The sequence below is a fragment of the Eurosta solidaginis genome, chromosome 5, assembly GCF_040869045.1.
Source record: "Eurosta solidaginis isolate ZX-2024a chromosome 5, ASM4086904v1, whole genome shotgun sequence".
NCBI classification, from domain to species: Eukaryota; Metazoa; Arthropoda; class Insecta; order Diptera; family Tephritidae; genus Eurosta; species Eurosta solidaginis.
The window spans coordinates 35,586,494-35,604,027 of record NC_090323.1 but is presented as its reverse complement, the minus strand read 5'-3'; the positions used below and the strand labels follow the sequence as shown (position 1 = coordinate 35,604,027).

At 37.0% G+C, this 17,534-nt stretch overlaps 1 protein-coding gene across 3 annotated transcripts in view; it reads left to right on the top strand.

Moving 5' to 3' along the window:
* Positions 1–17,534, top strand: part of Hml (Hemolectin) — a 67,816-nt gene that overhangs the window by 38,030 nt on the left and 12,252 nt on the right. For all 3 annotated transcript variants that reach the window (XM_067791223.1, XM_067791222.1, XM_067791221.1), the window contains 5 exons: positions 6,081–6,564; positions 6,748–6,953; positions 12,951–13,546; positions 16,204–17,194; positions 17,258–17,473. In XM_067791223.1, the coding sequence (XP_067647324.1) occupies positions 6,081–6,564; positions 6,748–6,953; positions 12,951–13,546; positions 16,204–17,194; positions 17,258–17,473 (2,493 nt within the window). The remainder of the gene's footprint in view (positions 1–6,080; positions 6,565–6,747; positions 6,954–12,950; positions 13,547–16,203; positions 17,195–17,257; positions 17,474–17,534) is intronic.

Genomic DNA, 17,534 nt, shown 5'->3' with positions numbered 1-17,534 from the left:
AAGTACGTGAACTGAGTTCAGCAAAGATATATCGATTTTTGCTCAAGTTATCGTGTTAACGGCACAGCGGAAGGACAGACGGTCGACTGTGTATAAAAACTGGGCGTGGCTTCAACCGATTTCGCCCTTTTTCACAGAAAACAGTTATCGTCCTAGATTCTAAGTCCGTACCAAATTTCACAAGGATTGGTAAATTTTTGTTCGATTTATGGCATTAAAAGTATCCTAGACAAATTAAATGAAAAAGGGCGGAGCCATGCCCATTTTGAAATTTTCTTTTATTTTTGTATTTTGTTGCACCATGTCATTACTGGAGTTGAATGTTGACATAATTTACTTATATAATGTAAAGATATTAACTTTTCTTTTGAAATTTGATTAAAAAAACAATTTTTTTTTTAAAAGTGGGCGTGTTCGTTCTCCGATTTTGCTAATTTTTATTAAGCAGACATATAGTAATAGTAGTAACGTTCCTGCCAAATTTCATCATGATATCTTCAACGACTGCCAAATTACAGCTTGCAAAACTTCTAAATTACCTTCTTTTAAAAGTGGGCGGTGCCACGCCCGTTGTCCAAAATTTTACTAGTTTTCTATTCTGCGTCATAATTTCAACACCTACCGAGTTTCATCGCTTAATCCGTATTTGGTAATGAATTATCGCACTTTTTCGATTTTTCGAAATTTTCGATATCGAAAAAGTGGGCGTGGATATTGTCCGATGGCGTTCATTTTAAATGGCGATCTGAGATGAGTACCCAGGAACCTACATACCAAATTTCATCAATATACCTCAAACTTTACTCAAGTTATCGTGTTAACGGACAGACGGACGGACATGGCTCAATCGATTTTTTTTTTTTGATACTGATGATTTTGATATATGGAAGTCTATATCTATCTCGATTCCTTTATACCTGTACAACCAACCGTTATCCAATCAAAGTTAATATAATCTGTGAGCTCTGCTCAACTGAGTATAAAAATACGAAATTGGAAGCTTGGCACACTGCCAGATTCTCTATGGAAGACGTTCCGAGCTTCGCGCCGCTTTTACAAAAGAACGTATTCTTTGGCTAGATCAATGCTCTGAGTTTAAGCCTGCCGACATACCCTGGATTGGCTTATTACACTGAAAACTTACTATTAGTATTGGGCCCGTAATCTGTACACTGCATGAACTGGATAGAAGTTTTTTTATAACTGAGCTTTAGAAGAATCTCTCCTAGTGTATATTTTATTAGTTCTAAGGCCATGCAGACACTCTACACACAAATATTTCAGCAATTTAGGGGGGCCGAGTTATGGGAGAGAGAGAATATCCTCAGCATGGACCATCGTTAAATATTTCTCCTAAAAAAAGATCAGTATAAGAGCAATAGTTACATCACCGAAGAGATTTGTACATTTTGTAAAACGTTTGAGCTTCGTTGCGTTTAAATAAACATCTTGAACTTAACTCAGCCCATGCTAAGCTCTTAAAAGCTTGAGAAACCGCACAGAAAAAAGCTTTGAGAATCTCTCTAGTCGCGATCAGCAGCAAAGGTTTTAAATAATTCCCACATCATACAACCGAACTCACGGCTGCCTTGCAATCTCAGCTTTATAGTACCCGTCTAATGATCAGCAGATTTCTTCCTTCTGAGCATTCCTCTACAATGGATTATCACTGAAGGAATGGGATTCAAGGGGTTGATAAGCACAATACAAAGCTGTATAGCTTCAATGCATATATACACATATTTAGAAGGCGAGGCTCTGGCGACCCCAAGTTTCTCATGGAATGAGGGTGGGAAAGAGACATCCCTAGAAGGTCATATTAATAGTTTCCGAGATGGTCGGGCTAGTACGTTAATGGTGCTTTATTACCGGAACTAACCGGTTCTATTTCTTTATCTGGAAAATGACCATCAACACGATAACACTCCCCGAAACCTTCGAAAATACAACAACAACAATATTAGTGAAGGAATCGTTACAACTGTCGAAAGCTTTACAATTTATATTGACTAATTGCTGGAATTCTTTTTTATACTCAGTTGAGCAGAGCTCACAGAGTATATTAAGTTTGATTGGATAACGGTTGGTTGTACATATATAAAGGAATCGAGATAGATATAGACTTCCATATATCAAAATAATCAGGATCGAAAAAAAATTTGATTGAGCCATGTCCGTCCGTCCGCCCGTCCGTCCGTTAACACGATAACTTGAGTAAATTTTGAGGCATCTTGATGAAATTTGGTATGTAGGTTTCTGAGCACTCATCTCAGATCGCTTTTTAAAATGAACGATATCGGACTATAACCACGCCCACTTTTTCGATATCGAAAAATTCGAAAAACCGAAAAAGTGCGATAATTCATTACAAAAGACAGATAAAGCGGCGAAACTTGGTAGATGAGTTGCACTTATGACGCAGAATAGAAAATTAGTAAAATTTGGGACAATGGGCGTGGCACCGCCCACTTTTAAAAGAAAGTAATTTAAAATTTTTGCAAGCTGTAAATTGGCAGTCGTTGAAGATATCATAATGAAATTTGGCACGCTTAATAAAAATTAGGAAAATCGGAGAAGGACCACGCCCACTTTAAAAAAAATTTTTTTTAAGTAAAATTTTAACAAAAAATTTAATATCTTTACAGTATATAAGTAAATTATGTCAACATTCAACTCCAGTAATGATGTGGTGCAACAAAATACAAAAATAAAAGAAAATTTCAAAATGGGCGTGGCTCCTCCCTTTTTCATTTAATTTGTCTAGGATACTTTTAACGCCATAAGTCGTACAAAAATTAACCAATCCTTTTGAAATTTGGTAGGGGCATAGATTTTATGACGCTAACTGTTTTCTTGAAAAAGGGCGGAATCGATTGATGCCACGCTCAGTTTTTATACACAGTCATCCGTCTGTCCTTCCGCATGGCCGTTAACACGATAACTTGAGCAAAAATCGACATATCTTTAATGAACTTAGTTTACGTGCTTACTTGAACTCACTTTATCTTGGTATGAAAAATGAACGAAATCCGACTATGACCACGCCCACTTTTTCGATATCGAAAATTACGAAAAATGAAAAAAATGCCATAATTCTATACCAAATACGAAAAAAGGGATGAAACATGGTAAGGTAATTGGATTGTTTTATTGACGCGTAATATAACTTTAGAAAAAACTTTATAAAATGGTTGTGACACCTACCATATTATGTAGAAGAAAATGAAAAAGTTCTGCAGGGCGAAATGAAAAACCCTTAAAATCTTGGCAGGTATTACATATATAAATAAATTAGCGGTATCCAACAGATAATGTTCTGGGTCACCCTGGTCCACATTTTGGTCGATATCTGGAAAACGCCTTCATATAAACAACTACCACCACTCCCTTTTAAAACTCTCATTAATGCCTTTAATTTGATACCCATATCGTACAAACGCATTCTAGAGTCACCCCTGGTCCACCTTTATGGCGATATCTCGAAAAGGCGACCACCTATAGAACTAAGGCCCACTCCCTTTTAAAATACTCATTAACACCTTTCATTTGATACCCATATCGTACCAACATATTCTAAAGTCACCCCTGGTCCACCTTTATGGCGCTATCTCGAAAAGGCGAACAACTATAGAACGAAGGCCCACTCCCTTTTAAAAATACTCATTAACACCTTTCATTTGATACCCATATCGCACAAACAAAGTCTAGAGTCACCCCTGGTCCACCTTTATTGCGATACCTCGAAAAGGCGTCCACCTATAGAACTAAGGCCCACTCCCTTTTAAAATACTCATTAACTCCTTTCGTTTGATACTCATATTGCACAAACGAATTCTAGAGTCACCCCTGGCCCACCTTTATGACGATATCTCGGAACGGCGTCAACCTATGGAACTAAGGATTACTCCCTTTTAAAAAACTCATTAACACCTTTCTTTTGATACACATATTGTACAAATTCTAGGGTCACCCCTGCTCCACCTTTATGGCGATATCTCTAAACGGCGTCCGCCTATGGAACTAAGGATTACTCCCTTTTAAAATATTCATTAACACCTTTCTTTTGATACCCATATTGTACAAACAAATTCTAGAGTCACCCCTTGTCCACCTTTATGGCGATATCTCGAAAATGCGACCACCTATACAACAACCACCACTCCCTTTTATAACCCTCATTAAAATTTTAATTTGATACCCATATCGTACAAACACATTCTAGAGTCACCCCTGGTCCACCTTTGTGGCGATATTTCGAAACGGCGTCCACCTATGGAACTAAGGATTACTCCCTTTTAAAATACTCATTAACACCTTTCATTTGATACCCATATCGTACAAACGCATTCTAGAGTCAAGCCTGATCCACCTTTATGGCTATATTCCTAAATGGCGTCCACCTATAGAACTATGGCCCACTCCCTCATAAAATACTCTTTAATGCCTTTCATTTGATACGCATGTCATACAAACACATTCCAGGGTTTCCCTCGGTTCATTTTCCTACATGGTTATTTTCCCTTATATTGTCACCATAGCTCTCAACTGAGTATGTAATTTTCGGTTACACCCGAACTTAACCTTCCTTACTTGTTTATAATTCTGTTGTTCCCAACTCAGTTTAATACTTATTTGGGGTCCGGCAGCATAAATATAACCAAAGTTTTGTGCCTGATGGAACTACATTCGAGCTGCAACTTCACAAGGAAAAAGAGTGACCGTCCGACGTGGTTTAAAAAATGTATTGTTCTTTACAAGCTTCCAGCTTTGGTCAGTATTTCGAAGCTAAAGCTGTGCCTGTAAAGATCTTTTTCTACGCTAGATAACTCAGAATTAACTGCAATTCGTAGGGTATCAATTGCGCATGGCTCCCTTTTCTATTACTAACCCGAGACATTCCATTTGGAATTTGCAATTTATGTGCGTCCCTAATTGCTCCCAGAATACCCCTTCATTCCTTGTTCGGAAATAGGGTCTACGATGCCAACCACATTTTATCAAATGAACTAGGAATTGAGTTTCTGCTTGTTTCTCTACCAAATCTTTAACGATTTAATTACATCACCTATCTAGGTCACTTAAAAAATAGTTCCATGAATAACTTAGGTCATATTGTTCCTTACCTCTATTACTTGGTCTTCGTTTAATGGAAAGGTTCTTAAGAAATCTCAACGAAATAAAAGGGACATGCCCTTGCAACTGACATGTCTCCTTTAATGCTCAGGGACCAGAACATTAAACTATCCAGTGCAACATGAATCCGACAAAGTTGTATTATTTCAACAATTCAGCTTAGTGAGGAAAAAAGAGGTGTTAATTGAACTGTATATCTTGAGGACAGATTGTCTTGTGAGCGTCTGAATGTTATGTTATACCCTACAATGTGCTTCTACTTAATGATTACCCAGTGAGTTGCTGTCAAACCTCTCCAGTCTCATATGCTGACCATGCTTATAGCAAAGAAGCATTAATGAGCAAAAGAGTTGAACTAAGTCGATCAGTATTCAGATATGAGGTATGGCTGGTACCAAAGAAAATCTTATATCTTGTACGTTTGCAAACGTGAAATATCCGACAAATTCCATGTGAATACGTAACTTGAAAAAATATCCGTTTTTTTCCTAAAGCTTGTCTTTCTCTATATCCAGGGAATAATAGTTTTCCAAGCCTTGGTTTACAAAATGCTGATACCTGCCTTAGCACATCAGAAGCCCTTTGGTTAATTTTTCCTATTGGTCTTCAGTTGCCTCTGCTGTCTCGGGCTATATATTGTGGCATAGTTTGAAGCGAATTGGATATTAGACAAATGTGACTAACTGACTTAGAAAGCTTACGAAAAGCTTTGTGATTGTTCTCGTAAGGAGCTTACTCAGATGTGGGTCTTGGATTGCTTTTAAAGGAATCTTCAAAGTAGTATTAATGATGTTGCGCTCATTGACCACAGTCCGACACTTATTTGCTGAAGACTGAGTTTTTCAGATTCGCTAAGTACTCTTACTTGTATGTTAGCTTATAAGCTCTAGTTTATTTTTGAAAATAGACTATGGTTAAATCAATCAACTTTTTTAATTATTTTCCAGTTCAACTACTCTGCGAAGACGCCACACGCAAAATCTGTCACAAAATGGTCACAATCAAAGACATAGAATCTGCTGCCATCCTTACAATTATGCCAAATATGAAATTAAACTTTAATGGTTTTGATTATACCGTACCACAACTTATGAATTCGCCCATATGCAAAGCAGCTTTTGTGATATCGCAACCCGGTAAAACCGTGTTGGTGGTCTCGCGGAAACATGGCTATTGGATACTTTACGATGACATAGGTTACATTAAGATTGGCATATCATCCAAATATCTACGCACAGTTGATGGTCTATGTGGCTATTATGATGGCGTTGTAGGCAATGACAAACGCATGCCAAATGGCACTTTAATGCAGAATACAATGAAGTTTGGTGACAGCTGGTTCGACAAGAAGATACCGAAGGAAATGTGTTATCCACAAGCGTGCCCATTTGAGTTGCAGAAGAAGGCGTTGGTACTGTGTAATGCTATTAAGTAAGTGGTTGTTTTTGCGTATGGGGGCGGGGGAGTGCGGTGCAATGACGATAAACTTATGCGATATATTTAGCTAGTATATATTAGTTGTATTGTTGTTTTTGTACATTTTTGGTTTCACTTAGACTCAAAGTGCACATTTTGTGTAATGTCATGTAATTTTTTGCTTGTGCATCCCTGCAGGCATCCGGTGTTCGTTAAGTGCAACAAGGCGGTCAACTACAAACAATTCGTTAGCAAATGCATGGAGACAACTTGTGAGTGCTTGCGGGCACATCCGGGTGAGGACAACACTTGCAAATGCAATGCATTGCAGGACTTTGTTTCGAAGTGTTTGACAATAAATCCCAATATACAATTGAATTTGTGGCGTGCGGTTCAACAGTGTGGTGAGTATGCATAGTTACCTAGGTAAGTTGGTTTGTGATTAGTGTTCAAGTGGTTTAACTGGAACGTATATATTTAGTACACTTTTTAATTCAATAAATACATTTAATTTCGAAATCTGCATTTTATATCGTCAATTGCGTTATTTGGAACTCGAACATTGACTTTCGACTGCTTAACTTAAAATTTGGATGCGGGACTAGAAAACCGGATTTCAATCAATTGGATTTTTAATATTAAGCTATGAGTTTTATTTTTTGAATTGCCGGCGCCGTGGTATGATGGTAACGCGCAGAGTTGCCGCTCGACAGTGTTTGGCAAGCCCTCCGAGTGTTGTTCTGCCATGAAACTCATCTGCCTTGCAGATGCGGTTCGGAGTTGGCATAAAACGATTAGGTCTCGTCCAGCCACTTTGTAGGAAAAATTAAAAAGGAGCACGACGCATATTGGAAGAGAAGCTCGGCCTAAATTCTCTTCGGAGGTTATCGCGCCTTACATTTATTTATATATTTTTTTAAATATTGAAATATAAGTTTTGAATTTCAGTTGACCACTTTAAAATCTCTGTTTCAGTATTTCAAAATTTGCATTAAAAATTTTCGAATTTTCGTGGTGATGTTTTGAATTTTGATTTTTCGATTACTCAGCGAAACAATTTTCGGTTTTGAATACTGAGTTTGAATTTTTAGTCTTTATTTCCGTTTTTCGAATTTCGAATGCTAAAATTTAAAATGTAAATTCAAACCTGCAATTTTTTATCTAATGCCTGTCGTTTTTAAATTTTTTTTCATTGTCGCATTTAGAACTTCGAAATTTAAGTAAAATCAATTTATGTTTCGAAGATACTACTTTGAATTCAAAGTTCTACAACTTCGAGTCGGAGTTTAGTATTTTAAGCCTTAGTTATTAATTTTCGAAGATTGACTCTTCGGTTTGAAACTTAAGGTAGCTTGTTTTAAGTACATCATTTCGTTTCAAAACTTCACTTTTTACTCTTAAACTTCGAAATCTCATTTTTAGATTTAAGAGTATGATTTTTGAGTTTGGAATTGAAAATTTTTCACTTAAAGAACTTTAATATAAATTTTGGAATTCGTATATCGAATTTCGAAATTTTAGCAATAGCGTCTCCGGTATTTAATAAATGCCTTTGCGTTCTGAATTTTAAAAATGTTATTGCCAATTTAAAATAAAAACTTCGTTTGTTGTTTTTGAAATACTAAATTTTCATTTTTGATTTTGAAATAAAAAATTTTGGATTCTTATCTCTAAATCATTATCTAACTATAACTATTGAATTTAGAAATTCTTGTTAGACCCTTTTGTGTTTTGAATTCGTGGCTTTGAATTGTAAAAACTTGAAATCTCATTCGATATTTTAAATTTTGAATTTTTTTTGGAATATTGAGCCTTCAGTTTGAATTTGTGATTGGAAGTTAGTTCTTAATATTGTGTTGAATTTCAAAAATTAAATAACAACGTTTCGAGTTCGAATTTATTATTTAAAACTTCCATTGTCGTTTTTTGAATATTGAGTTTTAGTTTTTAAGGTAGTGATCCCAAACTTGTTTTGGATATTTCAATGAACTCTTTAAATTTTGAAAAATGTTTCAGTTGGTTATAAATTTTGGTTTGGAATTTCGGATTTTCAGTTTCTAAATTTTTGTAGCAACATTTTGTGTTTTGAATTTCGGAGCTTGTAATCTGAATTAAAAAAATTTTGTTCGAATTTAAAATATATAGTTTTGTTTGGTATTTTTATACTCAGCTCAGCAGAGATCACAGAGTATATTAAATTTGTTCGCATAACGGTAATCCGTAACGGCATAAAATAATAGAGATAGATATAGATTTCTATATATTAAAATGATCTGGGCGAAAAAAGAAATTCATTTAGCCATGTCCGTCCGTCTGTCCGTCCCGCCCGTAAACACGATAACTTGAGTAAATTTTGAGGTATCTTAATGCAATTTGGTGTGTAAGTTTCTGGGTACTCATCACAGATCGCTATTTAAAATTAACGAAATCGGGCGATAACCACGCCCACTTTTTCGATATCGAAAATTTCGAAAAAATGAAAAAGTGCGATAATTCATTACCCAAGACGGATAAAGCGATGAACTTCGGTAGATGGATTGCCCTTATGACGCAGAATAGAAAATTGGTAAAATTTTGGACAATGGGCGTGGTACCGCCCACTTTTAAAAGAAGGTAATTTAAAAGTCGTTGAAAATATCGTGATGAAATTTGGCAGGAACGTTGCTCTTATTACTATATGTGTGCTAAATAAAAATTAGCAAAATCTGATGATGAACACGCCCACTTAAAAAAAAAGAAATTTTAATTCAAATTTTAACAAAAAATTGAATATCTTTACAATATATAAGTAAATTATGTCAACATTCAACTCCAGTAATGATATGGTGCAATAAAATATAAAAATAAAGGAAAATTTCAAAATGGGCGTGGTACCGCCCTTTTTCATTCAATTCGTCTAGAATACTGTTAATGCCATAAGTGGAACAAAAATTTACCAATCCTTGTAAAATTTTGTATAGACATAGACTCTATGACGATAACTGTTTTCTGTGAAAATGGGTGAAATTGGTGGAAGCCACCCCCAGTTTTTATACACAGTCGACCGTCCGCCCTTCCGCTCGGCCGTTAACACGATAACTTAAGCAAAAATCGATATATCTTTACTAAACTTAGTTCACGTACTTATCTGAGCTCACTTTATCTTGGTATTAAAAATGGGCGAAATCGGACTATGACCACGTCCACTTTTTCGATATCGAAAACTTCGAAAAATGAAAAAAATGCAATAAATAAATAAATAAATGTAAGGCGCGACAACCTCCGAAGAGATCCAAAGCCGAGCTTCTCCTCCAATTTGCGTCGTGCTCCTCTTGATTTTCCCTACAAATTGGCCGGACGGGACCTACATGTTTTATGCCGACTCCGAACGGCATCTGCAAGGCAGATGAGTTTTCATTGAGAGCTTTTCATGGCAGAAATACAGCCGCAGCGCTTGCCAAACACTGCCGAGGGGCGACCCGGGCTTAGAAAAATTTTCGTCTAATTGAAAAAGCTTATTTTTAAAATTTTGATGTTGCTTTGTACGGGGTGCGAACCTAGGGCACACGGTGTGGTAGGCGGAGCACGCTACCATCACACCACGGTGGCCACCAATGCCATAAGTCTATACCAAATACGGTGTGGCCCTGAAGAAGACCACAATAAACGGTCGAAACGTCGGCAATAAAATAATAAAAGCGTTTTTCCAATTATTTTGATTGGATTGGTTTTTTGACGCAAAATATAACTTTGGAAAAATCTTTGTAAAATGGGTTTGACACCTACCATATAGAGTAGAAGAAAACGAAAAAGTTCTGCAGGGCGAAATCGAAAGCCCTAGGAATCATGGCAGGAATACTGTTTGTGGTATGAAATATATAAATAAATTAGTGGTACCAGACAGATGATGTTCTGGGTCACCCTGATTCACATTTGGTCAATATCTCGAAAACGCTTTCACATATATAACTAAGGGCCACTCCCTTTTAAACCCTTCATTAATACCTTTAATTTGATACCCATATCGTACAAACACATTCTAGAGTCACCCCTGGTCCACCTTTATGGCGATATCTCGAAAAGGTGTCCACCTATAGAACTAAAGATCTCTCCCTTTTAAACTATTCATTACCATCTTTCATTTGATACCCATATCGTACAAACAAATTCTAATGTAATGTAATGTATTTATTTATTACGGTTTTCCTAAGCCTAACTTAAATCTATTTTACATGTTTATAATTGTCTTCTGGACTATGCAATCTAGAATAGTTACATCTATGTCCTACCTTGGAGTACTATGGATGGGAGACTTCCAGATCATGCGAACAAAGCGTTGTGCTTGTGTAGTATGTAGGCATTTTACGCATGTTAGTAAAGCGCGAAGGCAACATCTGCACGGCGATGCACTGAGTTAATCGAGTGATGCGCTTCAGTATGTGCTTCGGCAACCTTTTTTGTATGCGTACAAGAGCTTGAAAGTCTTGGCGCTACATAGCAGTATAGTTTCGCTGCATCGATTCTATGGATTCTATGGAAGTCCGCCTGTCCAGCACTAAATTGGTAGTGTTCTGCAATAATTGTACAATTTCTGTTTAAATTTATTGGAATGACATGATTTAATATCATTCGGTAGTTCATTATAGGATTTAAGACCTTTATAATACAGATTACATTTGTCTGCTTCAGTTTTATAAGCCGGCAGATTAAAATCATTTTTATTACGAGTATTTACAGAGTGCATATCTTTTACATATTTTATATTAGTCATCAAATACACAGGCAAAGTTCCTTCTATTATGTTTTTAATAAATTTTATGGTATAATATAAAAGTTGCTGTCTAATGCTAAGCCAATTAAGAGAGCATAGCATGTCTCTGATAGGTGTGTCATACCGTTTTTTGAGAATGAATCTAATAGCGCGGTTCTGTTGATTTTGTAGCTTGTATATCTAACTATCTCGCAAGATGAAAAATATAGTTGGGCAATAAATAAAATGAGGTTCGATTATAGATCTGTAGACGATGATTTTATACCTTCTATTTAAATATTTGCAGGTTCGTTGTGTAAAATATAACTTTTTCGCTATTTTTGCTAGAGTCACCCCTGGTCCACCTTTATGGCGATATCTCGAAAAGGTGTTTACCTATAGAACTAAGGCCCACTACCTTTTAAAATACTCTGTAATACCTTCCATTTGATACCCATGTCATGCAAACACATTCCAGGGTTACCCTAGGTTCATTTTCCTACTTGGTTGTTTTCTCTTATTTTATCTCCAAAGCTCTCAGTTGAGTATGTAATGTTCGGTTACACCCGAACTTAGCCTTCCTTACTTGTTTAAATATTGAATGGTTATTTTCGAATGTGTGACTTCGAATTTGTTTTAAATATTGCTTTAAATATTTGAAATTTTTAAACTCTTTTAACTGGAATATAATTTTGATATTTGAGTTTTAGGTTTTGAATTTCAAAATACGTTTCGTGTTTTGAATTGAAGCTTCGAGATTTCGAAATTTTTAAAATTGGGAGTCGAAGTTGACTTTAGTTTTTGAATATTGAGTTCTCATTTTGAATTTCAAATTCGATTTTGTTTTAAACATTTCATTAAATATTTTAAAATTTGAAACATACATTTTAAAAATTTTCCTTCATACTCAGAACTTTGAAACAACATGCAAGTTTCCAAATTTTATTTTTGTTCAAAGCTTTACATTTTAGTTTTTAAACTGTAAATTTTGGCTTTTAAGCACTGAAACTGGTATTAAAACTTAAAATTTCTAAGCCTTTCTTAATGACTGAATTTTTTTGAAATCTTTTGCTGACACATGTTTAAGGCTTTGGTTGTATATTTTTGAATATTAAATTAAATTTTTTGAGATTGAATTTTTAAACCCGTAGATCTCAAATTAAATTTGTTTTAATTTGAAAACCAGGCGTTGAATAATCAATTTACACACATTTTTAATTTTAGAGTATCAAGTTTCTTTTTCTTTAAAAAAAATTTGAGTTTTTATTGCGATTTGAGAATATCACAGTTTGAATTTACGATTAAGATTAAAACTTTTTGTTTTTGACTTAAATAGCGATTTTCCATTTAAATTTTGTATTTGATGTTCGAGTAAATGCGTTTTAATTTCAAGACTTTATCTTTGTATTTTATAGTTTTGATTTTGAATTTGGTTTTAAAATTTTGAAGTTGAAAAATTTGTTTAATCGACCTAAATGTTATATAATAAAAAATAAAATAAAAATCCCCAAATAATTTTTTTTTCAAAATTTTCCGTACAAATAGAGAGAAAAAAAATTTAATAAAAATTCGGAACTTTTGAATGATTTGTGAATTTCAGTCCTGAAATTTGAAAAATTTTAAAGCTTTTATTTAAATTTTTAAAAATTTTTAATTTTTTTCTTCCCCCCAGAAATCGCTTGCCCTGCACCACTCATACATTCCGACTGCTATAAACGCCGCTGTGAGCCGTCATGCGATTCCCTCAATACAGAAGATTGCCCAGTCATACCGGATGCTTGCTTCCCCGGCTGTTATTGTCCCGAAAGTACCGTGCGCCAAGGCAAAAAATGTATCACAGTCGCCGAGTGTAAGGACTGCGTATGCAATTCCTTTGGTAAATCACAATTCTTCACCTACGACAAACAAAACTTTCACTTCAATGGCAACTGCACATATTTGTTGTCGCGTGACATAGTCCTACCTGGCCAATACAATTTTCAAGTTTATGTTACAATGGATTACTGCAACCGACTGGGTTATACCTCTAACTCAACGGAGGAGTCATGCGTAGAAGCCTTCCATATTTTCAATGGCGATCACCTCATACATATTGAACGTCCCAAAGTTGGTAAAGTGCCTAAAATTTTGGTCGATGGCACGGAAGTCAAAGTGTCATTCAAGAAGTCTTGGATTAATATGCGCGAAGTAAATGGCAAAGAGTTGTTGCTGTCGTTGTTGGAAAGTCATGTGGAATTGCGTGTATCCTATGATGATATGGTTTATACGGTGAGTAGAATAGTAGATAGATACGGGTAGTTCCTAAGAAATGGCTCAAGATATTATTATTAGAATAGGAAGCCAAAAATTACAAACATCAATCGAGATCAAAATAATCTAGTTACTTTACTGTTACATAGAAAAGCCCCTTAGGGATTATATTTAAAATGAAACCAAAAGCAATGCTTTGCCTTCATTTTTGCATTCCATCACAGGTATAACTATATCAGCAGATTTTCTGATTTAAAGCTGAGGTCAAATCGCACTTTTGTATGCTGATGACGAATCACCTCTAAGACTACGGTCTCATCGTTAGTTTCTTGATATAGCTTGTGGGCTTTTTTCTTCGAGCACTCCAACATTATTATCAGCTTTGTCTTTATTTTAAACCGCACATACTATTGTGTACCGATAACTGAGCCCTGATCAAGCTCAGTAATTCTCTCGTGGGAGGACTGTGGGGAAGGAATAATCTGAAGCAGTCGAGTGGTTAACTGGCTCGTGGATGGGTGGAATGGGTGGAAGGCAGATTAGTTGGTTGCTGGGCCGCGCGGACACCAAAGACTTTATCCCAGGAAGCGCACGGGGCGTTGTTTTAATGCATATTTCTCCCGAAACCAATTGCTGCTGTTTTAGTGTGGATGGTCGGTTCTCAGTTCGAACCATTTATTCTGGCAGTAGGTAACTGCCCATTATTAGAAACCTAGTGTGTGCAAAGCTGAACCATTCACAAGGAAGTGCGCGATTTTTTCTTTGCTGCCCTACTCGCAGCAGCTCCTACAAATGCTGTTAAGAGGGATCCTCAACTCTCTTGACATGCAGACTAAGCGGCCAGTAATCTGTGCTTGTGGCAGCGAGTCTAAAGATTTCTTTTCTTGACCATTTAGTAGCTCCCCTGTTCTCCTACTAGTTGGTTATCTTGCAGGTGTCCGAGGAGTAGCAGTTGCAGACTGCTAACTCCTTGAATCTGCTATTATGTTTCTTCTGATTAATGTGAATGGATTATCTGCCTTCTCGTTGCCCTAGCTTTTCCTGTGGCCAAGTAGTCATATAAGGGTTATATTAGAGAAGTTAGCTGTAACTTGAAGGCAAACATTAAGATTGGTGGGAACTTTTTCTCAGGCATTCGATTATTCGATTCAAACCGCAAGTTCTGGCTACACGATCAGCAACGTTTTCATCGAGTGTTGGGAGTGCTTGATCTCTCACTCACGATTTTATTGAAGGGCATGCTGAACGTAGGCTACCAAGGCTATTCCGTCAATGCTGAATGGGGTTTCGATGGGTTGCTGTCCAGTAGAAGTCCACGCAATATGACTTTATATACTCAAAACCTCTTATGAGCAGCTATATAGAAAATGATGAAGTGAACTCTGTCTAGATTTTTCCAGAACTAGGCTGAAGCATTTCAATCTGCGCACTTTTGCATCTAAAAAAATTTTCACCGAGGGGGGCTTCCTCTATCTGGTAAATACTACTCAGCCTAACTTCATCTAAGCTACTTCCATCAGGACCATCAATGCTATGACGAAGGCATGAATACGCGTAAAAGTTTGGCCAACCCTTAGATCCAAGTGAGGGTAAAATTTTGACTTCTTTTCAGCTTCATTCTAAAAGTGATGCCCAATCATCGAAGCAGCCGGTTTTTTCTGATCACAGCCATTTAATTGTCACCATATCGATGTATAAAAGGCATCTTAGATTAGGTTAGGACACTTGCCCTACGCTTAAAGTAGATATGCACATTTTGGACTCTGCTGGTGGTCACTCTGGTATTGTGCCCCTCACCAAGACTTTTTGGAAATGAATCACCATAATTTTGTGATCCCCGTATCCACATGATCACGGTCTGCTAGGTAATCGAAGAAGCCATAATTTGCACAATCGATGGAATCCATATCTCCGCAGCTCTGAAAGCAGTCATCTGTGAGGAGGCCCCTGCATATGTCGTGCATCCTCATTGTACAGTGATCCTTTATTAGAGCAACCAAAAGACTGAGAGATCCTTGATTTGCTTTGTGTTGGAGCTGTGCTTCTGGGCCAGAAATGTTTTTCATCGCAAACATCGGTTTTAAAACCGTGTCTTGTATTTCACCATATTTTCTTAAGAATTTCATCGCAAAAATCGAAAAAAAAAATCCGATCCCATCTTCCATTTATACCTCAAAATCATCGTTTTTAATAGATGCCTAGCGATCATCGCCATTTTGAAACAAGTCACGCCAGATTTCCCTGCCTCGCGATAAGTGACGCCGATTGGGAGCACCAATAGAGTTCCTTCATCTGCCTTTCCTAGCTCAGTGGAGGCGCATACTTCGTATCCTTCCATATTCACAGACCACGACCTTTGGGTTTTTATTCGTTGCAAAATTTACCCGTCATTTCTTCAATATTGGTTCAGCAATCATTTGGAATTCTTTTTTGTCTTTAGTTACCAACTCATGCCTCTAAAATCCAAAATCGGGCCATTAAAACTATTAGCCCTTCATCATATACGTCCTGTACCCTCTATGGAAGAGGCTTAATGTTAGCGTTATCTGTCGATAGCTTTCCTTATGTTCCTGAAGACATATGAAGTTGTCATAGGATTACTTTTTAACTTTTACTTTTAAACCTGCTGGTTTCATTTGAGCTTAACGATGCTAACATTTAAGTAACGCCCACAGCTCTCTGTACCCAGCATTAAGTATAGCGGAAAAATGGAGGGCCTATGTGGAAATTGTGATCACAATCCGAAAAACGATTTAATCGAGAACCCAGCCAAAAGAAAGGAGGGCAAACCCAGCGATGATATGGCAACAATTCTACAAAGTTGGCAAGCAGATGAGCCCAAGTTGGGCATAGAGCTACAAAGCTGTTCAAGCGAAATCATACCCGAAAATCAGTGTCAACCACCACCACCCGAGAAAGATCCCTGCCAATTGTTGTACAACGAAGAGCTCTTCGGACGTTGCAACACAATCATTGATCCCGAAAAATATGTCGCGTTATGTCAAAAAGAGCTCTGCAAACCAGGCAATCATCAACAAAGCGCATGCAACTTAATGAGTGCCTATGCGCACGACTGTGCACAACAAGGCATTTGCTTGAACTGGCGACGTCCCGATATGTGCCCCATTGATTGTCCCACGGATATGGCTTATGATTCATGTGGTTGTGCAAAGACTTGCGATACTATAAAGAAAGTGCATGAATATGATGCGGTTATAACGAAGACTTCTAAATTAGTGAAAACTGTCGAAGCAAATGATATTTGTTTACCAGAAGAACGTTTCGAAGGTTGCTTTTGTCCCAAGGGAAAAGTGATGGAGAATGGTGAGTGTGTTACGGAAGAGTCATGCGTTAAATGTGATGACTTGGTGCATGTGCCAGGCGAAAAGTGGAAGAAGGATAAATGCACGGATTGCAATTGCAACTTCGATGGAAAAGTGGAGTGCGTGGAGCAGAAGTGCTTGATTGAGGAGAATATTTGTGCTGAAGGTTTTACACCGAAAAAGATCGAGTCACCGGATCAATGTTGCGCGCGTTACAGATGTGTGCCGGAACCGAAATTACCGCCAGCAAAAGTGTGTTTGGAACCGTTGATGCCAATATGTGGACCGGGACAGTTTAAGAAACAAAAAACTGGAGCAGATGGCTGTCCACAGTTCATATGTGGTAAGTGCCTGCACGCTAGAAAGAGAAGAGACTGCAATTGACTATTTTATCTAAACAACACAGAGTGCAAGCCGAAGGAGGAATGCGAGCAGTTGGAGTTGCCACGCGCACTTAAACCGGGAGAGAAAATTGTAGAAGAAGAACTTGGCTGCTGTCCGACGCAAGAAATCGTGTGCGATGTGAGCACCTGCCCGCCTGCACTTAAAGAGTGCGCTGAACGTTTCTACGAGGTGGTAAGAAAACAAGAAGTGGAAGAATGTTGTCCGCATTATATGTGTGGTGAGTATTTCTTTTATCGTAATGAAAGCATATTTTCTAACTCATTTTTCATACATTCACA